Consider the following 27,484-nt stretch of genomic DNA (forward strand, 5'->3'; position numbering starts at 1 on the left):
ATTTTTTTTGTGATTGTTGCTGCTAAATACCTGATTTTGCAGTAATTTAATAAAAAAGTTGGGGTAAAAGTTATGATGTTTTCACAACTTTTGTTGTAAATGCATTCCCAGGAAAAAGTGAATTTGCGCCTCATGGACTTTTTGAGCCAAATTTTCTCCAGGCACGCCTTCATGACCCTTAAAACAGCTCTGCCACCCACTCAGCCACCTGCCAGTTGAGAACCACTGTTCTAAGTAGCCTTACCAAAAAAAGGCTTAATATTACAACATTTCTAAAGTTATTAAAGAAACAATATGTAACTCTGACGCCTAGTGTTTAAAATGGGTACTGCAGGTCAAATTCTAAACATTGTAGAGAGCTGTCTCCCCCCGCCCCCTCCTCTCTAGAGTCGATGCTCACACAGGTTGCCATGTGGTGGACTCTGAAGCTTCAGTGTTTAGCCAGCTCTGCATCGGTCTGTAAACCTTTCTGTGTTCTAACCTCTCTCCATTTTTCAAAAAGCATCTCCAATATTGATCCTAGTTTGAGCACGTTTCTGCTCGTGGAGCTTATTAGAAACATGCAGAGGCTTTTTAGGTCAGGTACAATCACTTCTATCTGAACCACTTCTCTTGCCCGCTTCTATCGCTGCAACACCTGTTGGGTTTGACCTGATAACTGCTCACATATCTGGCAAACCGAGGGGCGTCCAAAATGGCCGTGTGGGGGTCGCCTTAAAACCGCCTACCTTCTCTGGTCCAAACAAATCCAGAGCATTCAGGACTAGAATCTAAAGTTAGAAGGAGGACATACTGGTTGATTTTTTTTGTTTCCATTAAATTGTTCATGACAGAGAAACAAGCGGGTGCACTCGCACTCTAACTGATTGAAGAAGTGGCTGAAACAAAAACCAGAAGGCTCCTGACCTTTGAGCACTGCAGTCAATCAGTCATTTGACATCAGATGTATGAGAAGCAGCTTTTCCTTTTAAATGTAATCACTCAGGATCCTGTAACAAGCAGAACAGAATATTCAACATCAGGATATCTGTGTATCTGTGTCCTGCAGGAGCTGGAGGTCATCCCAGATCTGATGGGGGAAAACGCCAGCTATCTGTTAAAGGAGTGGAACTTTATCCGGGTTTCTGTGAGTCCCAATTTTAAGCAGAACTCCTCTGAGAAATAAAAACACGTCAATGTAAATATTCATGATCACTTCTGGTGAAAAGAGGGTCTAGATTTTCTGAAAGCTTCTAGCATAATTCTTATCTTTGTGTTCATCATGGGAAAATGTTCTCTTATGTAAAAACGTCTTATCTGGTTTTTCATTTCCTTGGTCTCCAGGTCAATTGTTCTTGCCTGTCTGAAGTAGAGGCCTTACTGGGAGATTTGGAGGCAGCGGATCGGGCTCTTCTCCACCCGGTGGTCGTCATTTGGGTGAGATCACGTGCAGACACAGAAGCCTTCGTTTAAAGGTCACATATGGGGCTAAATGCACTCTACCATGAAAACTAATATGTGTCCCTAGTCTGTCTACAAACCCCCCCAATGATGAGAAAAGTCCATCCTCTCTGTCTTTTGCCTGCTCCACTTAATCCCAGGATGATTCTGCAGAGGGCTCTAAACGGTTTGTTCTGCAAATCACAAGGTGGTTCCCCGATATGAAACCAAGCTGGCAGCCCTGCAGTGTTCTGCCCACCTGGAAGGCTTCCAGAGAGCTGGCCAATCAGAAGAAAGTGGTCACATGGGGAGGCGGGCCTTAAAGACACAGCTGACGAAACAAAGTGTTTCAGGCAGAGGCTGAAATGAGGGTCTTTACTGACGCCAGTATCAGATTAATATGGTGTTGAGCTGCAAAGCTACTCAGTAGGTTTCACAGAGTGACATCATGAAAGGTGAACATGAGGAGAATGTGCGATCTTAAAGGGATACTTCCCCCGTGGAAACATGAACCTTCTTGGCCGAGAAAAGGCAGAAAGTGTATTTTTGGCTCATGTGGATGAAAGACACACCACATCCCACAGGCAGGCAGGCCATATGTCTCGGCTGCTGAGCTGGCAGCGCCAGCCCCGGCGGCCAGCGCCTGGCGGCCAGCCAAAACACAAGACCAGCCTGTCGGCAGCAACCGTCTCGCCGCTATATTTTGATTTTTTTCGCCATTATCAGCTTTCTCCATAGAGCCTGTTAGCATAGCTTCCAAGCAATAAGGCGGACGTTAAGTTTCAATTCTGGGAGTTAGTTCCCACCCACTGATCTGTGATTGGTCTGTAGCTTCAGTGGTTGAAAATATGAGGAACTAGCGTTGTAGTTTCACCCGCTAACCGCAACAGCTTCCAGTGACACAAAAAACGTCATTTTGCATCACTGGAAGCTCCTTTTCACACTCAGAAATACAAAGATTTCCCATCTCAGGGGAAAATGAGGGCGGCATGCACGACCACTCAAAAATACTATCAGGTTTCTAATGATACAAAGCTTAATGCAAATGGGGGAAGTATCCCTTTAATTACGCTGTAGAAACAGCAGAGGGTTCAGCAGTCAACAGGGGGCGCCAGAATCGTCACAAACCAAATCTCTTTATCTTTTTGCAAAAAAAAAAAAGGTTTTTTTAAAGTTTAATGTGATTGAACCTCCCCCCTCACATTTTTAGTTGTACTCGTGTCTCATTGAAATCTGCTCAGAAGTCCGTCAGTGTGTAAAGAGCTCCTGCAGGTCTTTGTGTTCTGAGAGTTAACATGTCTCAGTATCATTTCCCACACTTTCAATGAACTCTTCTTTACAAGTTGCTGAATACAGACATCTGGCGCAGGACGGTTTCAGTTTCTCCCAAGTACATGAACTACACCGTGAGCCAAACCTTTTTTTTTTTTCTTTGTTTTTTTGACACTACAGTAGTTAAAACGTCACCTGAAGCCCTCCTCAGGTCCCTCGATGAGCTCTGTAGCTGTTTGGAAACCCTACACCTCCCAGGAGAGCGCCGCAGCTCGCTGTTCAAACATCGACGTCCGCCACTTCCAGAGAAACACTGACCTGAACGCTCACAGGGAGAATAAACCTATAAACAAACCGGATCAAATCTGCTCCAAGAAACATTTAGATGTTTGTGGAAAAAGCCTGTTAACCCTCTTTCAGTTTGGAACGTTGACCTCTTCAACCAACACGGATCGAGTGGCAGCGCAGCGCCAGGTAACGAGAGAGAAATAAACCTGCAGAGGCCGACGAGGCTCGAATCAGTGCAGATGTCACGCTGCATCACTCCGCTGAGGTTTTCAGTAAAGCCTGTAGCACACACCCACATGCACACACACATCCATTCATAAGTGTAAACACACAGTCTGAAGCTGGGCTTTGGTGGGATTGACTCCCCGCCTCACCAAAACAAAACCAGTTTCCCACAGCTCCCACTGTCTCCATCAGATGCTCCACGTGTTACAGAGCCTGATGATAATCAAAGTGGTCATTTCTACCATTCCAGTTGATTGTTTAATGAATAGTTTACATTTCTTTTCTTGGTTGTATCGATCGGGGTGTGTTGCACTCTCCTGTGTCTTTTTGTATGTGTTTGTGTTTTAAACCCTCTGCTGATAATCACATTTTCCTTCGAGGGTCATACAAGAAGAAGACATTATTTATTAATCCCACGAGGAGAATTTACTTTTACACTCTGTTAAGCCCTGTTTCCACCAAGCGGTCTGGTTTGGTTCAGTACAGTTGGGTCCAGTTCGGTACGGTAAACCCTGATCTTGTTTGCGTTTCCACAGCCAAACCGTACCCTTATTTGTTAAGCGGAGTGTAAGCCAGATGGAGATAGCAGCGTCAGCTATGTAATAGTGTGACATCATAGCAGCCCAACACAGTGTAGCCCGCTATTAATTCAGTTAAATCCCTTATTTTGGAACCATTCCCAACTTTTGACAGTGGAAACGCCAATAAATGGGTACCGTACCGAACTGAACTGGACCGCTTGGTGGAAATGGGGCTTTAGTGAGACATGCCACACACACACAGGCTGAAATATGCATGCCGTGTCTTGCTCAAGGGCACCTCGGCAGTGCTCTGGAAGTGAACGCACACCTCTCCAGCTACTAGACCACGTTCCACACTTGCTCTGCGTCTGTAGGGTTTAGAACCGGTGACCAACTGGTTCCCAACCCAGGTCCCTACATGCTGAGCTACTGCCGCCCCATATCTAAATATAACTGATCCCACAGAGTCTGCAGGTCCCCGTCATGTCTGAGCAGATTTCATGGTCACATTTAAACGTGTCTGAACTCGGCCTCTGAGTTTCACGGTTGTGAGAAACCAGGCTGAGTTCAGCACCAAAGTTATCTGGTTACCCTCCTTTCTATTCTCGGCGAGTTGTGAGATTACACTCACACAGGCTGTTATTTATCACAGGTTGACTCACATGGTAGTGATCAGCGGAGGGGGTAACCGAGTTTGAAGTGTAGGTGGTAGCCTGGAGGGCAGGGAAGCAGACTGAAGGTCACTGTTTGAAACAGTCTGTGAAAATGAGGTGCTATAGCCCTGAGCCATGTATTCAAAGAGGGGAACCCATGTTGTTGATATTACCACCTTATGTCTCGTGATGTTTAGCACCATAAATCTGTCACTGATGACTGTTTCAGTTGTATTTTTTGGAATAAAATCACCAAAGAAAATGTTCTCTGATTGAGGTTTAAATTATATGTTGTAACTCTGACACCATTAATCACAATTCCATCATTATGGGGATTTGAGCAGTCACAATAAACACACTGCTTAAGTCTGAATTGGCTGAAGAGAGACAGGAAACGTTGGGAGGAGAGAGAGTGGGGGACATGCAGCACAACTGCTGTCATGAGGACTATAGCCTCTGTACATGTTGCTGCGGCATCACCACGAGGCTATTGGTGCCCAAACGGCAACGTCCCAAACTTGACATTGACTGCTGATGCTTTAAAACACTGCAATCATGTTTTAGTTGTTGTCTTAAAGACATCTTGAGGTATTTTAAATAGCTATATAGTTGTCTTTAGACCTCTGCAGATTAGACCTGGACATCGGGGAAAGGTCGACATGAGTGGTTTAAGAGGGCAGCTCAAATACATTTGCATGAGTAGCTTGTTGAAAATTAATATAATATCAGACTAACCTTCCACGTCCTCGTCCCTTCCCACAGAAACTTAGCGACACCAGGTTAATAATCACAGTAACTCTCCCTGTTGACTGTTGGAAACAGTCACTTCAGACTAGTTTTTGAGATTTGTTTACCTGGCAACGCATGTTAAAGGTCACGTATCCTCTTCTTCTTCAACCAGTTTAAATAGGTCTCGGAGCTCCTCAAAACATGTTTGTGAAGTTTCTTGTTCTAAATCCACTCTGATACTGTATTTGATCATGTCTATAAACCCCTCTATTTCAGCCCTGCTCAGAACAGGCTGTTTCTGTGTCTGTACCTTTAAATATGTAAATGCACTGTGTCTGACCACGCCCCTTCTCTGGAAGGGCTTGGGTGTCTCGGGCTTTCTCTCTCCATGTCCTGTTGTTTATGGTGAGAAGGCAGACTCAGAGGGCAGAACAAACACCTAGCTGTGGGAGTGTCACCCACCTGGGGGAGGGGTTACTGCCCTTTGTGATGTCATGAAGGGAAAATCTCCAAATGGCCTGTTTGAGCACACATTTTCTGAAAAGTGGAGCAGGGAAAAGATGGAGAGGATGGACTTTTCTCATCATTGGGGGGTTTGTAGACGGACTAGAGACACATATTAGTGATAGAGAAACATGGTGAAAAGGATTTTACAAAATATGTGACCTTTTAAACATTTTGGCCGTCTGAAGATAAACAGGATGGGAGGGGTTGTATTTGTTTAGCTGTTGACCTCTGAGGCCTTTCAAAGCTTTGTATTAAAAAAGAAGAAAGAAAGAGAGAGTTTGAATTTGAATCTCAGTTCATCATATCGTCATAAGTTTCCCTGAGGCATCAGAGTTTCAGCAGGCCGATGTTTAACACCTGCTGATGTGCTGAAGTCATCACTGCCCGACGACAGCAAACGTTTGATGGATATTCAAGTATTAGTGATCGCAGTATTGGAGCAGATGTCTTAACACATTTGAAGTGATTCTCCCGACGTCTCTGACTCCCTGCCACAGGCTGTATGAGAAAATAATTGCTGTGAATAAATCACGAGTGGAGTTTCTGTCAGGGGGACAGTTTTGGAAATTGGCTTAGCTGTGGATGAAGAGGATGACAAACGTAATGTGTCTGGATTATTCTGCTCTAATTGAAGAAAGTGAAAACCGCAGAGGCCCTAAAGACTTACAACTGAATAAGAGAATCATACATCTCCATTATCATCCTACCTCTGTTTACTGTCAGCACAGCAGAAGCTCACGCCTCCCAGATCCTCTTAAAAAAACAGGCCTTTGAGTTTCAACATGTTGGAACGACAGCTTGAACAATGAGCTCTAACTGCTCCAAACAAGAGCATGATTGCTTCTTCTGTTAGAGGATTTTTTCTTGTGTTTTCTGATGTGCCGTCTTTCTTTTTCAAGGTGCATTTGAGCTGTTCAGGCGAGTCGTCTGTCAGCGGGGGAAAGGTGGAGCCTGATGGCCTCATGGAGCTCGCCTCAGCAGCCAAGCTCCAGAATATTCTCCTCTACGGCGTCCAGCTCCAGCAGTCAAAGGTAAGCTCTGATTGGGTGTATTCGCACCAAAAGGAAGCCAGATGATCCAATCATTGCTTCCAATCATACACACATCAATCACAGCTCATTCTCACATCATGGCGGTCCATTAAAACACACCTACCCTCTCACTGATCTCTGCTACACCAATGCTGCTGCTGGCAAGCAAACCTGAATGTCCATTTAGCAATGAATACATTCATGACGAGTGTTCCAGTCTCAAATAAAGTTTAAGTTTGTACAACATGCAAAGACAGTTCATATGAGCAGGAATTTGCGCTGGACGCCTCAAAACTCCTCGTTAGCATGATCCTGTTTCTTGGTTGCCTCTCAGCAGTGGTTCCAAGCTTGAATCAGATGTGAACTCTTTTCAGAATAAAGCATTGTTTGCTTGTTGTCTTTGGACGGACATATCATAGCATGGATGTGCGACTTTTTGATCCAGTAGATGTCGCCCTTGAGCACCAGCATGAAACCAAAACAAGCTGCTGTTTGGCCACACCTCCTCCATACTGAAGCCTCTGCTCTCCTCCAGAGACACACCTCCGACCCATCTACACTCGAGTTCCTTTGCTCGAGCTGCAGTCACCTGTGTCCTGCATTGTTGTGTTAGCATGCTAATGTTAGCGCTCTTTAGTTAGCTCGTAGCTTCACGTTGCATGTAAACTGACACAGAACGAGCGTGATCAAAAAACTCTTACATGACATTAAAATAATCAGTGAGTATGTTCTTCTTCTTCTCTCTAGTCCTTGACTAAAACAGCTTTTATACACAAGGGGAGGAGCCGGCCGTCCCGTCCATGTAAACACGGCTCTGACAACAACACAGCCAGCGGGACTCGAGCTTCTCACTCATTGTAGACAGTCAGGACTCAGAGACACATTTACACAGGATAGACTGGATTTATGATATATTTATGTGTGAAATGCCTCAAATGTCGTCAGATTGCCAGATTGCAGACAACATATTGCTTGTTCGACTCAGTGGGACCATCTAACAGAGACAGATGAACAGACCCTCTGCAAGAATGGAAAGTTTAACTGATGCAAAATGCTGTTCTTCTCCCTCCGCTGGCTCCCAGTTACTGCTCGCATCAAATTTAAAACTCTGCAGCTCCTCGTTCCCTAAACACTCTCGTCCATCTGAACGGATCACAGGATCGACTGTGAGCCGCTGCGTGAGTGATGCATTGCGTAAATGTGCTTCTCTTTGTTGTTCTGAACACAGCTTTAGTCTTTCCACATCTTTTTTTTTCTTGAACTGTCTTCCTTTGTTTCTGTGATGTGAGTGCATATTAAGCAGCGGCCAAAGAAAACAGGACAGGAAATTTCTCCTGAGCGTCTCGTTCCAATGTCTTGTCATGCTTTAATGCTCGAAGCAAACGTGGCTGTCTTTTCTCGCACATTTCTGTGTGTGTGTGTGTGTGTGTGTGTGTGTGTGTGTGTGTGTGTGTGTGTGTGTGTGTGTGTGTGTGTGTGTGTGTGTGTGTGTGTGTGTGTGTGTGTGTGTGTGTGTGTGTGTGTGTGTGTGTGTGTGTGTGTGTGTGTGTGTGTGTGTGTGTGTGTGTGTGTGTGTGTGTGTGTGTGTGTGTGTGTGTGTGTGTGTGTGTGTGTGTGTGTGTGTGTGTGTGTGCGCGTGTGCGCGTGTGCGCACGCTCTTGGACAGGTGAGCCTTTAGTTCATGTGTGAGCGCGATTGTGACGAGAGGATCAACTTTTCACCTTCCACCATATGTGTGTTTTGCTGCATTGTCTCAACTGAATCCAGAGAGATGAAAGGGTGCGAGGCTGCCGATAGGTCTCAAGCACCGTGCAGCTAAACCGGTACACGTGCACAGACCGAACCTCAAGGAGGTCGCTGCGAGGTCCGCCAACTGTGGATGTGGTCAACCTGAAATCTGTTAAGTGACTGCTCGGTTATCGCAGGTTCACATGAGGTGAAATAAGTCACCCGGCACCGTGAGACATGTCAGGATTCAGGCTACCAAAAGCTGTGAAGTCAATTCACATCTTTTGCAGCAGATCTGCGAGACGAGCCGAAAGCTAAAAGTTGAATGTTTGTGGCGTCGTTTGACTTAAATGTGACATCTATCATGATTTATGTTCATGACCGGCAGCAGCACGGAGATAAGTGAACTTTCTTGGCGCCCCACATCTCTCCACAAATCAGTTGTAAAAGCCTCCGAGCCCCCAGACGAGTGGATGTCTGAGCAGGACGGGTTCACTCTCTCCTGCAGAAGAAAATGATGAGCCGCATGAAGAGGTTTTTTCTGTGGTCGGCGATGATTTGACTTCCAGTGTCGGGCCTCGGCGTCACAGTGCACAGTCACCTAATTAAAAGGAGATGCTTTGTGTTCCTGATAGTGAAGCATGAGATTCTCTGCCGGTCCACATGTGAGTTTGATTCTGCTATCGGATGTTGGACATCACGGTTTCTCCTCCGAATTATGGAGACTAATGTCGTTAATTAGTCATCCTGCCTCGACTCCTCGGAGACGACTCCTCGGAGGGAGGAAGGGAGTGGACGGAGATAATGCGTGTTTCAGCATGATAAAATGCTTATCGCTATGAGATAGTGGAAGAGCAGAACACAGCCTCGTATAAATCACTGTTAGCGCTCTCTTATAATGAGGATAATTCTTAACAGATGGCCGTATTCATACTTGTCGAGAGGCCTGCCAACACTTCCTCTGTCTCTGTGAATATGCCTCCCAAATTCTACGATTGTTTTGTTTCTTCTGCTTCAATAAAAAAAAGATCTGACGGGCGGCAATAACGCACACGGACGTTTTCATGCAATCATTGTGAGTAGTGAAAGATGCTTTGAGTCCATATTTATTTTTTTTGTCATCAGTGTTTGTTGTTTTTTAATTAAAACATGAAAAACTTCCAGATGAAAACCGTGAATGTTTATAATTGGACTGTGATTAAATGTCAGCTGTGTTTTTTTAACATTTTTAACACCCGGGAGGAGACTTTTCATGTCCGTCACACGTCAAGGTCGACTCCTTTTCCCACAACAAAAACAGTCTGGATCACATGTTCTGTTCTCGGCGGAGAAAGGTCGAACCTCCTTGTTCACAACAAAAACATGTTTTTAGCTTCTGTTAACTATTTGAATCAAATATGCAAACGAGACACATTTAATTTCTAGTTTTTTAATCTAAAAATGTGGCTGCCCTCTACATACCAGCATACTAAAAAGCCCTCCATCGGTCCTGGGGGTCCTCATAGGTTTTTTTTTTTTTTTTTGTCATAGAGACAGGACGCACAGCCAGCGCTTTTCTGCCTGGTAAAAACACCAGGTGGACACGGGAAATCTCAAAGTCCTTTTTGAGAATGAATACAGGTTTGAATTGAATTGAATAAATGATTTAATCCTCCTGTCCTGACATGACGGGCGGTTTTCAGCTGCACACCACTGAGAAGAACATTTTAGCGTCCCTCTCCTCTCTTTGTGTTGATAAATCATTGGACGCTTCCCTCTCGTACAGCCGTTTGACTTATTGAGTTTTAATCTTTCACATTTGAAATCGAGGCCACATGGAGTCGTGTCCGTCCAGCAGAGTCGGAAAATAATTCACCTCATTGAAATTACGTCTTTCCTGGGTAAAAGTTTATTTTTCCCAAACGAGGCCTGACTGCGGTTTCACATTATTTTGAATAACAACCAAACCGTTGATGCATCCAGCCGCACGTCACCATGTGTGCCACTTGCTTTCACGCAGTAGAGAGTGAAAAGGAGTCACGGACAATGAAGCGCGGTCTCTCTGAGAGGACGTCTGATCAAAGCACTTCTCTCTGGCCTCTCTGAAGATGCCCACAAGCCAAACATCAGGTGCAAAAATATGTGAAAACCTCAAACTGATCTGAAGATGTCAGCTGAGAGGCACCGGATCCTCATCATATTGAGGATCCTCATTAACTGACACGATGTTGTGAAAACGGTGACGGTGTACGCTATCAGTGTCTGCAGCGGCGATAGGAAGTGTCATTGGATCCCTCCTCGCACAGCGTCCTGGCGACTTGTCATCCGCTGAAAAGGGAGTTGTCACGGTGATATATGGGTGTTGTAATCCCCGCAGTGAGAGCCCTGATGTTTACCCAACCCCATATTTCCTCCTCCTCAAAGAGCCCGGACCGGGAATCCTAAACCTGAGAAGAGATTAGCCGGCCGGGAAGAAAAGAGAGGCAGAGAAAAGGAGAAGAGGGAGGGGAGGGGAGGGAGGAAGAAAAGGAGAGGGCTCTATGGAGCCTATTCTCCTCTACCTGCTCAGATCCAGGTCTGAAAAGCAGACAGGTGTAACTGTACACGGCCCAGAGAAGCTCTTGCTGTGACACTCTTGGAGTTGTACCCTCGCCGAGGTCAAGGGAGATCAGGGAAGACTGTCATCTCTGTGGTTTAAGCACACTCCGGACTTTTCTCAGGCTAAATCCAAATAAATCTGCCCAAAAGACGATTGGGTCTTAATGGTGAGTATCAGGTATTATAAGAGGAGACAGGGGCAGGAGAGTTGAGGGGAAAAGCCTTGGAAGATCAGCAGATTCATCTTACACTGATTCAAGGCTCCACAATCCAAAACACAAGGGAGCCAGTAATTCAGAGAGCACAATTATCTCCTCTGTGGGGCTGTTCTGTGAGCTAAATGCTAACATCAGTGGGCTAACACACACACACTGAAAACGGCAATACGCCCATGATATAGAGGCTGCAGAAAAGTTAAGGACTGATCAAAGAGATGAACTTGACCTTAAACTCTGGCAAAGGAAATTGGTTTTGCCAGTAAATTACAAATATGAATCGTTCAATCAATTTTTGTTTGTATAGCGCCCATTAGCAAATATCAACTTAAGACATTTTACAAAAAGAGCAGATCCAGACCGTAGTGTTTGTTATTCAAGTAACTATAGGGATGAAGTTGTAGGGATGTAACGACACACCGAAATTATGATACAATACGCTTCACGATACTTGGTTCCAGATAGATTTTACCAGGATTTTTCAAGGTTTTATGACAAATATGAGATTGAAGTCAATTTATGAATAAATATGATTCTCTTGTTTAAATCCACTGACCTTAAAAATGCAAATTACCGAAATTTCAATTAGTTTAACGAGAAAAAAGGATGGAGTCAGCATTTTCCAACATGTTGGCTGCCATCGTTATCGGCTTCAAAAGTGCACTTCAGCAACTGACGGCTGTCGTCGCTGAGTCTATGTCCATGTTTCATACAGTAATTTCATTTATAATTTATTATTTTTGTACTTTTCAATAGAAAAAAGTTAACAGCCTAGCATGATGCTTCTATGTTGCATTGGGTAAAAATAATGCAGCAAAAAAAAATTCTGATTATTTATGAAATACTAGTTTACTCTAGTCTTCTGCCAACCGAGACAATGAGCCTCAAAATGTTTTAATTACTGATGGGAAAAGTCAGAAAATCATCAAGTTATCAAATGATCACCTGATCCTGTCTCGCCTCTGTTACCACCTCAGAAGACAGCTCAGAGGGCGGAACACTTTGTCCCCCCATTACGCCTCTGCAACATCCAGATTGAAGGCGAAACATCACAGTGACTAAAATATCGTGCCTTGAAATGACAGTCTGAACAGGCCTTCCTAGAAATGTTCAGGAGTGGACTTTGACCTAGCGGTGGCCCTGGGTGACATCATGGTGTGGTCAAAGTCAGTAGGATCATCATCATTGGGGGAACCATGAATGTCATTGCAATATTTCATTGCAATCCATGGACTAGATTTATGAAAGTTGTCACTGAGCTATTTAAGTAAAAAAAGCGGTTAGATTTTTCAGTTGGAACCAAGAAGTGGTGAGCAAAAAACGACTGACATTGCCATTCCTAGTGTAAGGACCAGCGAGGCTCAAAAGGACCTTAGAGGGAGCCAAAGTATATAAAGTCATAAACAATCAGCATTCACTGAGGACTTCCATCACCAAAATCTGTTCCTTCAGTTAATTCTGTGAAAGAATGACGCACTCATGGAGAATTTTTTTGGAATTGAAGCGCCAAGGGAAAATGATTTCTCCATTGGCCTTTGTCCGCACTTTTCTCTCACACTCTACATCTGTCAGGCGTCATACGCTTCAGCTTCTCCTGTTTAGGTCCAACAAGGCAGACAGGTGAAACCCAACACAGGCAATGGAGGCTCTCGCTGTCACACCTGTGTATTCGCACCCTGGCGGGGTCAAAGGGGATCAGAGATGGCTGCCATCTCTGCTGTCTCAGCACACTCCCAACCTTTCTCTGAGTAGATCCAACTATTGTCCTCGGATGAATCAGAGACTGGGGCTCTATTTTGCACCATGTTGCCACATATTGACAATGTTCTAGTGCAATGCAGACAGCGTTAAGGGTAATCAAAAACAAGAAATTACTCAATATCGGGTGCCATGGATTATATTTTTGGCCCATGTATCAGTATCATTACATGTTTCAAGTATTGTATCGAATTTTAAAATTCTGGTATCTTATAGGCTCTAACTGTGTTTTAGTAGTCAAAACCGGTCTTGGTCTCAAGACTTTTTGATGTCTCGTATTGGAATCAAAATCATTTTTACTCAGTCTTGTCTCGGTGTCAGATTGGGCGGACTCTGGATTTTAAATCAAGACCGGTCAATGCCACCAATGATCGGCTATTTTTCCTCATCATTGCTGACATGACATAATTTCAATTCAAATGTAGTTTGACTTTTATCCCCCGGTTACGGCCTCAACCTTCCCGGTGTTACGCTCTAAGTGAGTGACATGCCCGCTAAACACAAGATGATGATTTTTCCTTTATATTTATGGTCTTGCTCTTGTCTTAGTCTCGCCCTGCCTTGGTCTTGGTCTTGACTCGGTCTGGATTCCTAAATGTCTTGGTCTTCTCTCCGTTTTGGAGCACTGGTCCCGGGTATGTCTTGGTCTGTGTTAGTATGGTCTTGAATACAACACTTATAGGCCCCTCTAACGACTTTGAGAGACTATCATCATGCTGCTTTTCTAACAATGAGGAGCTGCCTCCATAACGAGATGGATGTGATTACAACAACTGCAATCATTGGTCTTTTTGGCTCCTCTTGTTGGATTGAAAGAGGTTTCGAAATTTAAAGTAAAGAGGGGAAAACCTTGTTGATATCAAGTTGCTGTTTTACATGTGATGCCTAATTGAATGAACATAACATAAATGAATCAAAAGGTTGCTGAAAGCTGCACAGATAAATGATATGGCGTTTTGGAAAGCTGTTTTTGTTACCCCGAGGACGTCTCAGAGAGGGATGACAGCTCTGGCTGGTCTCCGAGTTTTTCTAAAGGACTCATCCTGGATATTATAGTCCATTATCCACCCCGCCCATTCTCCCAGTGATTCCCCCGCCGCTCGCCTAAGTTCTGATCATTTTTCTGACAAGTGTGTCTTAAAACTTTATCTGAGATCCCGCTGGAAATTGAGATGAGAGCATTTGGCTCCTTCAATGGAATCTCCACACAGACAGAAGCTCGGGATTTGCTCTCGCTCTCCGTGATGTATTTGTAGAGTGCTAGGGTCAGAGCCTCGGAGAGACTCGCACTGCCGCAACATGTGCAGGATATCAAGCCTGATCCTCCATGCCGACGTTATCCAGATGTGTGTCGGTATGTGTGAAACTTGACCGCCGGAGTTTGGCTGGAGGAATTAGACATACCAAAGCGGTGTTTACTCAGCTTTGATTTCTTAGATTAAAAAGACCAGAGAGTGCTGTGTTTGGGCTGATGTGACTTGACGCGAGCTCTTACAGATAATTTAGAAATGACATTCCAACACAGAACGAGTGTTAGAAACAGACGGCACGTTCTTATGGAGGATTAATGTAAACCAGCTCTTCACAATTAGTTTGTAAACATTCAATCACTCCGAGTAAAGGCAAAACATGCATGTGTGTTTGTTTTGCCACTTGGTTTCGAAACCGTTCCTGACCACCCACAGTAGTCCTGGTTTGACTTTTTCTTGCAGCTCTTCAGGTCTTGTCGTGGGGAGGCTCCTCTCTGCAGGGATTATGCTTTAACTTAGCCGGCCTCATCAAAGATTGTTTTTGTGGCGCTCACCTTCCTGGCTTCCTGCTCTGCCCGTGCTTTTATTTGCAGGGAGCTCTCAGTACACATGTTTGTCTGGCTGGGTGGGGTGGAAAATAGCTGCTCAGTGGAAAACGGTGTACTCATACCAGGGATAATAACACCACATGCTCCAAATACTGATACAAATCTGCTCTCCAAGTCACTTTGGCGAACTTTAAAATATGTAAAGGACACGTCCACTGTCAAGGCTGAGCAATTACAAACAATCCAAGAATCCAAATGTTTCTATCTGCATCTGACCTGGTCACCTAACGCAGTAAAGAAGAAGCAGAGTGTGATTTTCTACCAAGGTGCATGAGGACTGGAAGACTTGAAGAGGTCGAAAAGCTCCAGCAGCACTTGTAGTGTGAAGATCAAATTAATGAACTTTTATTTTATTTGACACGTTTCGGCTTGTGGCGTTCATCAGGGTCATCAAGAAACACTTTGCAAACATCTTTTGAATAGGGTAGGTACGAAAAAATCAAAAAGCTAAAAAATACATAAAGATAACCAATCACAGACATCTACATATATATCAGCCAACCTGCAAAGGTGGGCTGGTTAGTTTTGTTGGTTAGATCAATTAGTACTGACAGGGAGGTGAGGGGCGTGTCCAGCGAGAATGACAGCTTATTTGGTTAACTAGTTGGGAACCAATGGGATGGTTGAAGGTTTGCATAAGGATCTTTAGGAATAATCCTATCAGGAGTAAAAAGTGCAGCCAGACACAATATAGTATATTTCCAACTCCAAGAAAGCACCTAAAGCAACAATATATCATTTTAAGAGTAAACAAGCAAATAGGCAGTCGTTCAAACATTAGAATTAGTTGTTAACCATTCAGTTTAATCTATTAAATAGATCAGAGCAAACATTTACACGCAGATAGCCTGGACTGTATTTCACCATAGATTTATTGATTTTACTCGAGAGGCAGCTAAATGTAAGCAGCACTCGAGTCCAAGTCAAACTTCCCAAAGGGGACAATTTTTTTTTTAATTAAACTGTTGTTGAAGTGCTTTCTTATTTAATAAATGTCAAGCTTTTGGAACAACCATTTGCAAAATGTGCATAAAAACTAAGGTTGGGATTTTATTCTTTTTAATATATGCATGTGCCATCAAATTTATTTGACACAAACACGGTGAAGTTTTTCAGCAGATCATGTGTGGCCCAAACCATCGGGGTCTGATCCGAAACAGAGCATCCAGAGCTGCTGTTGGATCTCACAAAGAGACACAGGAGAATTTTAAACAATTAAGTTTTTTTCTACAACAGTAATTAAAACGTAGGGAACACCTGGATTATAAAGCGCTGCAGGAAACACTGTCCTCCATCAGCAGCAGAAACTTGAAACTTAAAAATGAGTTGAGTTTGTTCCTCAGTGCTAAAGTTAAATTCTCAGCTCCGTTGGAAACCCCAACTGGACGTTCCTAAAGTTATAAATAACCAGATTCAAGGGTCTGTTTTTGTATTCAATATCCAAAAATGAATCTCACAGTCCTTTTCTCATGAAGTGTCCTGTGAAAACAATTTTCCTTTAACAGCTTCTTGTAGCGGCCCTTTCTTCTTCTTCTTCTCACACTACATCTGTCAAGCCACACAGCCGTCGGTATCCCCCCGATGTTTAGTCTGTGGTTCCCTGATATTTTGACAGCGGTACAAAAACACAGTGTTTCACCTATGTTTGTATGTTTGGCTGACGGCCTAAAGCGATAGCAATCTAAGCTAGTATTGAGGATGGAAGTGAGGGCACTAAGCCTTGGCCAGGATGTGAGCTGCTGAAAAGCCAGCTTGTAATAAATGTCTTGTTTGGTGAAATATCCCTGCACCTGCACCTGACCTCAGATGGCCCGGGATATCGACTGTGTTTGGCTTCCTTGGCTTGGTGTAAGTGATACAGTGCGATAAGTAAATGAGGCATCTGTAGAGGGTGTGGGGGCTCTTACGAGGGATTTGGTATGTCCCAGCTCATAAATCCCACCCATGCCTTCATGCTTTCATACCTCCTTGACCAAAGATCCATTGTCCTGCTCTGTGTTTTGAGGTATGTCTTTCGGTGAGATGAATCCAAACAAAGTCATCTCTCATCAGAGCTTGTTGAAATAGTTCTCACTGAGGGGATCCAGTGGAAACACAGACCCCCTCGATGTCCCATTCTTGGCAGGGTTTGCCTTCTCAGAAGAGGGTACACAAAAAGCAAAGTCATACATTAGACGTGGCTAACAAACGGCTATGTTTGCACAACGGTCGCCCCCAGACAGGATATTTTGGAAACCTGTGTTGAAAGAGCTTTACAAGTGTACTGTGAAAGGATTCTGTGGCAGCAATTGTTCTCTCTAAAGCAGTGATCAATACAAAAGTTTGCTTTTTCTACGACTGGAAAGTCCAAGGGAACTCACAGACACACACACCTACAGCAGGATTGTTGACTAATTCATTTTCCGACGTTACAATCTCTTTCAGATGAAGTGAGGCGGAGTGGGAACGACACAGGTATCTTAAATACAAACACTCAGGTACATGAGTAACTCCACAAAGATGCTATTTTAAAGTTTTTGTTGGGCCTTCATTTGATAGGACAGTGGATATAGCTTGTAATCTGGGACAGAGAGTGGGGAATTATATGAGAGAAAGGAGCCACAGGTCGGACTCGAGCACGGTCAGGTTGCTTGGAGGACTATATATGAGATGCTACCTAACCGCTAGGCAAACAGGCGTAGGGCTGTGCATCTTCACAAGTCTTAAGATTCAATTTGATTACGATTATCCTGTCAGCGATCTGATTTGACAACACGGTGAAGGGTTGTATCCTCCATTTTCTTTATTATTACAACATCAGCACACAATAATCGACTATGTTCTGTCACTACTAGAGCCCGACCGATTAATCAGACAAGTCTAAGAGGCGACATTAGCAGAGCAAGTGACGCTTTAGCACCCACTAGCAACAGACGAGGCAAAACAGTAAGAAAATATGACTCAATCGCATTCAGTTTGGCTTCTTTTGGAGCCGCACAGAGAATGAGCCCAGGCTGCAGTGCGTCAATAATAAATAATATACATATCAGGAATAAAATGGCCTCCTGTGTAAACTTCAGATGTAGTTAAATAGCCTTACGCTACTGTATTTCAATGTTGGACATAATGGTGGTACTTGGAGAGCAAAATATTTTCTGTGGTTGTACTCACTGTGAAAAGTTTGAGAACCACTGGCATAGTGCAAATCTTTTTAGAATGTTATCTCAAAGTGTTATTTTTTCCATGTTTTTTTCTTTCTGTCTTGAGCCGGTCTGAAACCATGAAAATCCTCCCAAGCATGACAAGAGTTTTAACACTTCAACTTTACGGTTTACTTTAACTTTTGATAGTTTCACACATGTTAGTGCTGTTTTCTTTAACTTCTACTAAATCACATTGACCTCTTGAAGGCTCCGTCATAAAAACTCAAACTGTGAATTATTCCAACCAGCAGATCTTTGTTTCAGTTTTTTAGTGGCGATCCCAAGCTTTCCAAAGATATCAAGCGTGTCAGACTAAATTTGGGGGAAGCGTGTACAAAACCATGCTTGAGACGGAGTATTTCCAGCCGTAAAGACGCAGAGACTTGGGTTTGAATATTTCCCACATAGACCATCCATAAAAAGCCGGGAAAGAGTCGATATGATACTGTCACGCAGAGTGGAATAACACATGTTGATGATGCCAACATTAAAGTTATTGAAGGCATATAAAAGGTGCTCATTTGGTGGTTAAAGTTGTGTGACTTATGGTGCATTTCCCCCTGTAATATATCCATGTCTACCACAGGATTAGAGCCGCTCTGCTGTTATTCTTCATCATTTAGACCGAGTCTCCACAGGATTCTAGTGTTGTAAAACTCGGGGCTCCAATCAGACTCTTGGCCTGCAAGTAATCGGACCTGATGCTGCCCCCTTTTCTCTTCGCTGCATAGCCCCGAGCTACTTCCTGTCTTCAGTGATACACAGAGGGGAGCAAGGGCAGCAGGACCACAATACCCACTCAGAGACGAGCTGTCAGAAACCCTGTAACCCTATCCCCTCTAAGAACCAAAGCATCGGGTGTTTTTTAGCTGTATTGAATCACACTGGGATTCAACAGACAGGTCATTTGGGGAGAGTTTTTCTAAGAAATTACTTCATCTATTAAGTCACAGCAGTCGGAGTAATGCTCTGTGAAGTTCATGTTAGGTGGTGGTTTTAACTTTTAAGACTGCCAGAGTGGAGAACGCTCTCTGGCTTCATTTCTAGTAATGATACTGCCCTCAAGTGGATGCAACAACTGTTAATGCTGAAGCACCCAGATGTCAGAGGACAGTAAAACGTTAAGGATGATGAAAAGAGGGCCATAAAAACTTTCTAAATGTTCTTGGCCACTTGGGTTATGGTAGCTGGTGTGACTCGAACAACTCTTTCCAGTTCCCTTGGCTCGGGCTCTGCGCCAAGCTTTTCCATAAGCTGTTTTTCAATTAGGACCGGCGCTGTTGGCATGTCATGAAGGGAACAGAGGTGGAAGCCCTCAGCAGCAGCAGGAGCAGCAGTCTACAGGGCTGGGGGATCTCGGGGAATATGACAGAAGGCGTACAAATTGTCACTGTTAAAGGTCCTAATTGCCTGAGACCTTTAAGCTTCAAAGCAGGCTCGTCTTGTGTGGCAGAAGTGCTGCTGCGCTGCTTTTTTAGATGGAAAGGTTGATTGCAACTGTGGCATTTAGGAGAAGAGAGAGTTTGAGGATTGCTTATTGTGTGGTCCATGAATGATCCCCCCGCCCCCCTTTTTTTTTTTTCTCTTCCCCGTTCACCCTTTGCTCCGTTTCAAAGACCTGTCGCCTCACAGCTTGTCAAAATCCTCCCTTAAAGCAGTAAGCAAAAATAGAAGCTAATGATTGAAGTTCCATTTCATAAGCTTGCGGTTTCAGTTTGGAATAACAAGGCTGTCGCATGTGTTTGTGCATTCATACACATGGGACTGATTGAGAACATTTGACTTTCAGTTACTACCCAATCAAATGATTACATGTGGCGCTAATTGTTTATTAAAACAATGCTGTCACTTTGTTTCTTAAAATGTCTCTTCTCTTGGACTGGAATTTAACTTCTTGGTGCCTGTAGTTAAAATAAAATCCCCCAGAACTCGCTCCATCTATGACTCCTATCCAGTGGTATTTTCCCCCCCCCCGACACCAGTTTATATATAGTTTTTGAGCAGTCTCTTTTTTTTTTAATGTGAAATCTGTCAAGAGAAACTATATAAATGTCATCTAGGCCACCAAGGGGTTTGGATGCGTCAGTAATCGAAGTAGCAGAGGCTCGGCTGTAAGTGGGGAAGAAATGGTGGAATTCCACAATGTAAATGTGTCGCTTTCTCATTTAATATGGCGAACATGACTCCTGATGGTCCTTCCAATAATGTGAATAAATGATGACACTTTGGCTGGGGAATCCTTTAAGTGAAGATGTATGGCTGTTAACCATCTTGAAGTGGAAAGTCAGGTTCCCTCACGTCTAATAAGAGTCAATTGAATCTTGTAAAAACAAGCACTTTGAATAATAAAAGGTTAAAGTATCCTCCTGCAGGCTGCACTGGGACTCAGGAAGAAAGTTTCCATCCTATAACACGCTGTATTGTGGAGGTTCTAAAATTAAAAGATTGCTACTTCGAACAAAGTGAAGGAATATATGTTTTGCCATCAATTGTTGACACCGTTTCCAAGCTTACCCCCATTGCTGCCCATTTGCAATTTCCCAATTTCCCTCTCGTAATAACGACTTTCGAGGGTTTGCTTATGTGCTTGTAACTAGTCAATACGGTAAAAAAAAAAACTGTATTTCCGAGGAGCGCATGAAGGCAGAGTAAGACTTTAGCTCATGAAGAAAACATCTGTCTTTGAAACACTGTATTGGTTCAAATGTAAGACAAGGTTTTTTATTTTGAACTAAACCTGAAACACCTGAGACACAGTCGTCCAGAAGTGGCTCAAAAGCAGGTCAAGTTAACCGACAACGGCGGACATGACCTCTTTATGTACTTCTAGGCATACTTTCAGTAGATGGATGTGCCTGTGACAGCGATGCCACACTGCGAAATCGTCAGCCTTGAAGCACTCCTGCCAGTTTCCTCATCTCCATATTCTCTTGGAAACATCACTGGGACGGAGACAGTGGAAAACTGTTCTCACTGTCAGTGCTGGAGGATAGACTCTGAAGTTTTTGAGACATGCAAATCCCCTCCTGGATTACATTCAATCTCATTGTTTTGTGTGCGTGAGGATGCACTCAAAATGCCTATGATGCATCCACGCAGTGCATGCCTGTGTTCTGTCTTTAATATGCTGTCCCGTGTGCCACAACACATGAATTTCCTCTCTTGATGTTTACGAGCCAGTGAGCTGGCCATTAGCAATCTGCCTAATTTACCCTGGATGGTCTTCATTGGAAAAGGGGAGAGCGGCACCCCCACCAACAGCAGCAAAGTCCAGGTCAGGAGAGGTAACATCTTTTGTCTGTCAAGACCTTCCACTCACTGAAGCTAACTGCAGCTCCTTCCTCTGTGGCCCTCCAGTCATATAGATTTCAGCCTGAGAGCAGTTCGATATGCAAATATCTTCGAAGCCTCTGAGTTTGTTGGCGTTCGGTAATTCTACCCTTTTGTCGTGCTTTAATCTCGACCACATTTGAAGCCTGAGTGGCAGTTGTGACTACTTAAAGCTGTGCCACGAGTCGATGCAAAGCTCAAGTCATATTTGTGTTCCACTCTGCAAGCGACTACTTGATTTAATAACACTGCCCCGTGAAGCATGATTCATATTTCAAAGACCGCATATCTGGAGTGGAAATAATTCAGCGGAAAGGGCTTAGACAGGCTCAAAACTTTGATCCTCCTTGGTGATCTCGACTTTGCCTTTTTGTGCTTTTTTTATTTATTTATTGTTGTTGTTGCATTATCTCGTGTGCAAACCAAAGTGTTTTGCCTATAAGAAAACAGAGCGTCTGTAATAGAGTCATTAGCTGTGGCTTAATGCCTGAAGCTGTCTTCAATATGCCCGAGACATCCAACGTTTTGCCGTGACTTTCCCATGGTCCTCATCAATGCACTTGGGTGGTAATGAAACCAATGATCGTTTCATCGTCACATTTATCATCCCCCGGCCTTGTAGCTTCTCCAAACATGTGTAACATCTCAAATACTTTGCGTGTAAAGATGTAATTTGTTTTAGATAACAGTCAGAGGAATGCTTTGATCTGATTGCTTATGGTGTAAACAAAGATAAGATGCAATCAGATATTACTCAAACTCTTTGATATCTCGCTCTGAGCTGCCGACTGATCGCTGATGATACCACGTATTCCTCAGGATACAGCGAGAACGTTGTGCTATCAGCTGAAACTGTTGACTGCCTGCAGATGTACTGGCCCATCGTATTATGGATCAAACCAAAGAACTATAACTTGGGTGCTTTAAAGCTGCTGTGTTTTTACGTCAGTCATCTTCCTTTGGTTCTTCAAAGGTCTGGCCTGAAATAAATCTTAGACATGGATGCAGAATGCCTCTGGAGTTCATCCGACATGATTATATTCATATTCCATCTTCTGTGTTGCTTTAATCAATGAGAGTCTGGAGTCGCTGATCTGCGCTCCAGTGCCTCCTCCAGTTCCCCTTTTCAGTAGGTCGGTGTGGAAAATCCGTGTCATCTGACTCCCCCGTCCGCTGGTCCTGATTAGGGAGGAGTGCTCGGGGAGTCCTGAACGCCGGGTCTCTCGCTTCCATTAACCACGGTCAGGCCCGATTCCACGCTCATCGCTCTCACACCTCGTCACATTTCCGTCCAGTCGCTGCACACACGGAGCTGTCGGGAGCTGGCCTGTGAAGTTAGACTCTTAACTGCAACAAAGGAGGAGAGAAAGCTTCTTTTACTCCCGTTGATCAAACACTGAGCTCCAAATGTGTCATGCTCTGACACGTACTTGTTACCCAGAATGAATGAAGTCATGTTCAATTTGTTGTTCAGGATAACAAAAGAGCGTTGTTTTGTCGCCTCACTGGGATGTCTTTTTAATATATTTTTTTATGTTCCACTTTGAGAAAAGTCCTTTTAAGCGTTCTTGTATTATTTAATTTCACACCTTAGCAAACCTCCCCTCTTAGAGCTGGCTGTTGAAAATGGTTTTACACCCAAGAAGTTCGGTTGCTGCTTCTACGGTGAAAAGTCAAAATTTGATTGGATCCTGTTTGGCAGGATACTTGCGGTTTATTACCGCTCTTGGTTCCAGTTTTCATAGGTTGGGACTTTGCCTTGGTTTTTTGTTTAAGTAATGTGCATTTTTCACAGCACAATTCTTCACAACTCATGTTGGAGAATAACTAATACTTTAAACAAAAACAGACTACCAGCTACATGGTGCAGTTCAGAATCCTGGTGTTATACTCTGGTTTACTCTCATGACTTACCGGAGCCTAGTATTAAAGAGGACATATTATCCCCCTTCTCCACCTTTTCAAACAGTCCCCTGTGGTCTAAATGAAACATCTGTGCTGTGCTTTGGTCAAAATATAACATGAATCAAGCACCAGAGGAGGTTTGTGACCCTGCATAAACCAGCTCTCTCAGAACGCTCCGTTTTGGTGTGTGTGTCTCTTTAAATACAATGAGCCCCCCGTTTTCCCAGTAGACATCACTCCTTCGTTAGCGAGAATACAAATGGCGGACCTGCTCAAAAGTTTTGTTCTAGGTTGGGGGTGGAGTCCATGTGTGGAGATACCAGGGGAGGGGAGGGTATATTTTTTACCAGAATCCCACAGTGACATCACAAGGAGAGCACATTTGAAACGGAGCATTTTTCTCTGTGTTGTAAGACTTGTGCAGACCACAAACAAAGGACTGGATGGGTTTATTTCACATTTTGTGGGTCAGTAGACTCTCAGGTTACCCAAATATATGTTCAAAAACACTGTACAAGTGGATTTTTAATAATATGTCCCCACACACTATCACGCAGTGTGTGGTTATCGCCTGGAAGCTCACAAAACAAAGTAACTCCTGGAGGTGTCCGTGTTGCTTTTCCGACTTCTTTCCAACTTGTTACTGGAAGGCGGCTAACTTGAGTGTGATGTCATCATTCCCAGCTCGGACACCGACTTCTGAGGTTGATGGAACGCACCATGATATGTTTTTTTTTTTTTTTTCCTTTTTATTTTGTGTTTGTATTTTCTTAACATGTTCAATAAATTGACTAATAATCAAAAATATGTGATTCATCCATCCATTGATCCATTGCTTATCCAAACTGCTTTTCCCGTTCCGGGTATCGGGGGGGTCTGGAGACGATAAATATATGATACCATGAAACAAATATTCTTTAACTTTGAGTGTGTAATGTTGAAGGTCTCTCAGTGCAGAGCTGTAGTGTATGAAACTGTTTGCTCTCTGCAGGAACCCAAATGAATCCCAGGCTTTCCTTTCTTTGTGGTTTCGTCATCTTTCTTGTGTTCTCCGTGTCTGATATCCTTCAAAGTTTCAAGAAATGAAAATATTTGTTACGTACTTTCTCTGTGCTTACATCAAAAGCTTTGTCAAAAAGCCTTATTATTACAGACTTATGAAAAAGTCCAGGTAGAGCATGAATCATAAATCTGTTTTCTGTGGTTAAAACAAAGTAAAGCTCCTTGAACTGCAGCCGCTTTGAAAGATGGAAAACAGGTCATTCTTAGTCTTCATGCAGAAACTAAATCAAAGGTGGGAGTCGCTGTAGCCTAAAGAATGAAGTCAGGGGGAGTGAAACCATTAAAAGTGCATTGTGCAGGCGGTCTGCTGAGAAGAAAGAGATACAGCAGAGAGAAATCATGAAGGCAAAACAACCACAACAGTGGAGTTTGCTTTTAAACGGCACACACTGAGTGAATGTATGGTCTCACTTTGTGTTGTGTTGTGTTGTGTTGTGTTGTGTTGTGGGTGTGTGCGTGCGTGCGTGCGTGCGTGCGTGCGTGCGTGCGTGCGTGCGTGCGCGGTTTAGTGTAGCTCTGTCCAATATCATGCACCATAACACTTAAAGGAGGCCTGGTGGGTTCCCGAGCTTCAGAGGGCTTGACATTTACACACATTTGTGGAGAAAAACAGAAGAAAGTGGCTTCATTCTGTGGCATTTCTCTTCCCCCCCTGACTTGGAAGATTGCTTCCTCCTGTTGATTGAACAAGCCATGAAATAACATTAGATATACAAACTGAGAAATGTCCTTGCTTCTGTAAAATTTAACGCCTATTTGATTTAAAGATGACATATCCTCCTCTTCTTCAACCAGTCTAAATAATTCTCAGAGCTCCCCAAAACATGTCTGTGAAGTTTCTTGTTCTAAATCCACTCTGATCCTGTATTTGATCATGTCTATAAACCCCTCTATTTCAGCCCTGCTCAGAACAGGCTGTTTCTGTGTCTGTACCTTTAAATATGTAAATCAGCTGTGTCTGACCACGCCCCCTCTCTGGAAGGGCTTGGGTGTACTCGGGCTTTCTCAGTCCATGTCCTATTGTTTACGGTGAGAAGGCAGACTCAGAGGGCAGAACAAACACCTAGCTGTGGGAGTGTCACCCACCTGGGGGAGGGGTTACTGCCCTTTGTGATGTCATGAAGGGAAAATCTCCAAACGGCCTGTTTGAGCACACATTTTCTGAAAAGTGGAGCAGGCAAAAGACGGAGAGGGTGGACTTTTCTCATCATTGGGGGGTTTGTAGACAGAATAGAGACACATATTAGTGTTAGAGAAACATGGTGATGTGTCATTTGCATCATATGTGACCTTTACAGTCAGCTACACCTTACATTTTTAGATGAAAACATCCAATGGGATCTCTTTGAATGAGGCTGCAAGCTAGTTCAGGCAGTCAACTGGAGCTGCACTGATTTCACACCTGATACTTGTCACCTCCTTCCAATTAGCCGTCTATTTAAGCTGCAAGATCTCTGCTCTTTCTCACTCTGCCTGCTCCGACCTGCAGCAGTACTGCTCTCTCGCTCCACTTTTCTAAGTTAGCAGTTGGTCTCCTCGGTTCTCGAAGTGGTTTTTAAAAGAAAAAGTGATTCAGCAGAGTTCTTCACAGAACTGTCTGTCGGGGAGGTTCAGTGCAGTTTAGACATTTGAACAACATTTGGACCCTTCCAGACTTCTTGTGTCAACTCATTGTTGTATAAACCTTCCCAAACAGTTCTTACAAACTCTTGCCATGACCATAAGTGGAACAACGTGGGCATGGGTTAACTTTGTCTCCTGCTAGATGAAACCGGCTGCTAACGCTAACTGCGTGCTTCTGGCCGGCGGCCCCGTAAACTGGAATACAAACATCCAAATGACTCAAACAGAGTCGTGACTGTTAAGAGAGGAGATAAACACGAACAAATGTGAATCTGCGTGTGGATGTCTGACTTTGTTATTGCAGGATCTAACTGCTGAGCTCACTTATTGAGCGAGGTGGCGTGTTGTTAGCGTGTCCCTCTGTAATTTTCTGCACTCTCTCTTTCCCCCCTTCCCTCTCTCTCTCAGGAAATAGAGCGCTGGGAGAGGTCAGTGTTGAAGGTCATGGAGATCACGTCGGCCCTGATCCGGGAGAGGAGCCCGGCTCTGGTTGGACAGCTTCTGCAGGCATGAAGGGAAGCAGCAGAACCTGAAATAAATCCCCTCAACAAGACTCGTGAACACTGCAGGGATCAGACTGTTGTTTCTTTTCTGTTCTGAGTTCATTGTTTCAAAGTTAACTCCAAGAGTTGACTCTCAGTCCGGAGTAAGCTCCAAAGATTTAGTCCTACATTTCCCATAATGCAACTCAGTCTTGCCTTTTGTGACGCTGACTGGATGGTAAGCATCCAAATCATTCACACAATCAACGACCTTTTGACACTGCTATTAAAACAAAGGCTTTCTCACTAGGAACCTGGTTGTGGAATTAACAAACTGAAGGAAGAATGTGAAACTTTTTTATCCAGTAGGTGTCGCCCTTGAGCATCAGCATGAAACCAAAACAAACTGCTGTTTTGAGACACCTCCTCCATACTGAAGCCTCCGCTCTCCTCCAGAGACACACCTCCAACCCCTCTCCACTCACATTCACACGAAGGACTTTAGTGCAAGTGGCGGACAAAATTGTCCTTTTGCTCGAGCTGCAATCACCTGCGTCCTGCATTGTTGTGTTAGCATGCTAATGTTAGCGCTCTTTAGTTAGCTCATAGCTGCATGTAAATTGACACAGAATGAGCGTGATCTATAAACACTTCAATGACTACTTACTTGACTAAAACAGCTTTTATACACAAGGGGAGGAGCCGGCCGTCCAGTCCATGTCTCAGCTTGCTTGATTGGGGACTTTTATGCATCAGTTTATGATGATCCACTTTTTTCAGAATTTCTTCTTCTAGCTGTTCGATTTCCGCGTCTTTACTTTGCAAAACTGGTCGTTGTATTGAGCGAGATATCACCAAACAACAGCGACACATACAAAAGTAGAAAAAGGGGATTTTAAAAATGCTGCAAATATTAAAACCTATTGTTAATAAGTCGATTAATTGAGGATTGAGGTGCGATTGATAACAGCTAAATTGCTGCATTAAGTTGTGACCACTGCTGTCATCACTGGATGGGATCCCTGAAACACTGTCATATTTAAGGGGGATTTCTTCTATTTTTGTACTCTATAAAAACTGTAAAATATTAAAAATGATAAATGATTTTTTCTTCACATT

General features: G+C 43.7%; 1 protein-coding gene across 1 annotated transcript in view; it reads left to right on the plus strand.

Annotated features, from left to right (window-relative positions):
- Positions 1–27,256, plus strand: part of crppa (CDP-L-ribitol pyrophosphorylase A) — a 42,405-nt gene extending 15,149 nt beyond the window's left edge. Inside the window, exons 7-10 of the mRNA XM_061049813.1 lie at positions 1,049–1,126; positions 1,324–1,416; positions 6,514–6,645; positions 26,292–27,256. Of these exons, the coding sequence (XP_060905796.1) occupies positions 1,049–1,126; positions 1,324–1,416; positions 6,514–6,645; positions 26,292–26,396 (408 nt within the window). The 3' untranslated portion in view covers positions 26,397–27,256. The remainder of the gene's footprint in view (positions 1–1,048; positions 1,127–1,323; positions 1,417–6,513; positions 6,646–26,291) is intronic.
- Positions 27,257–27,484: the final 228 nt, after the last annotated feature.

This window comes from Labrus mixtus, chromosome 11, assembly GCF_963584025.1.
Source record: "Labrus mixtus chromosome 11, fLabMix1.1, whole genome shotgun sequence".
NCBI classification, from domain to species: domain Eukaryota; kingdom Metazoa; phylum Chordata; class Actinopteri; order Labriformes; family Labridae; genus Labrus; species Labrus mixtus.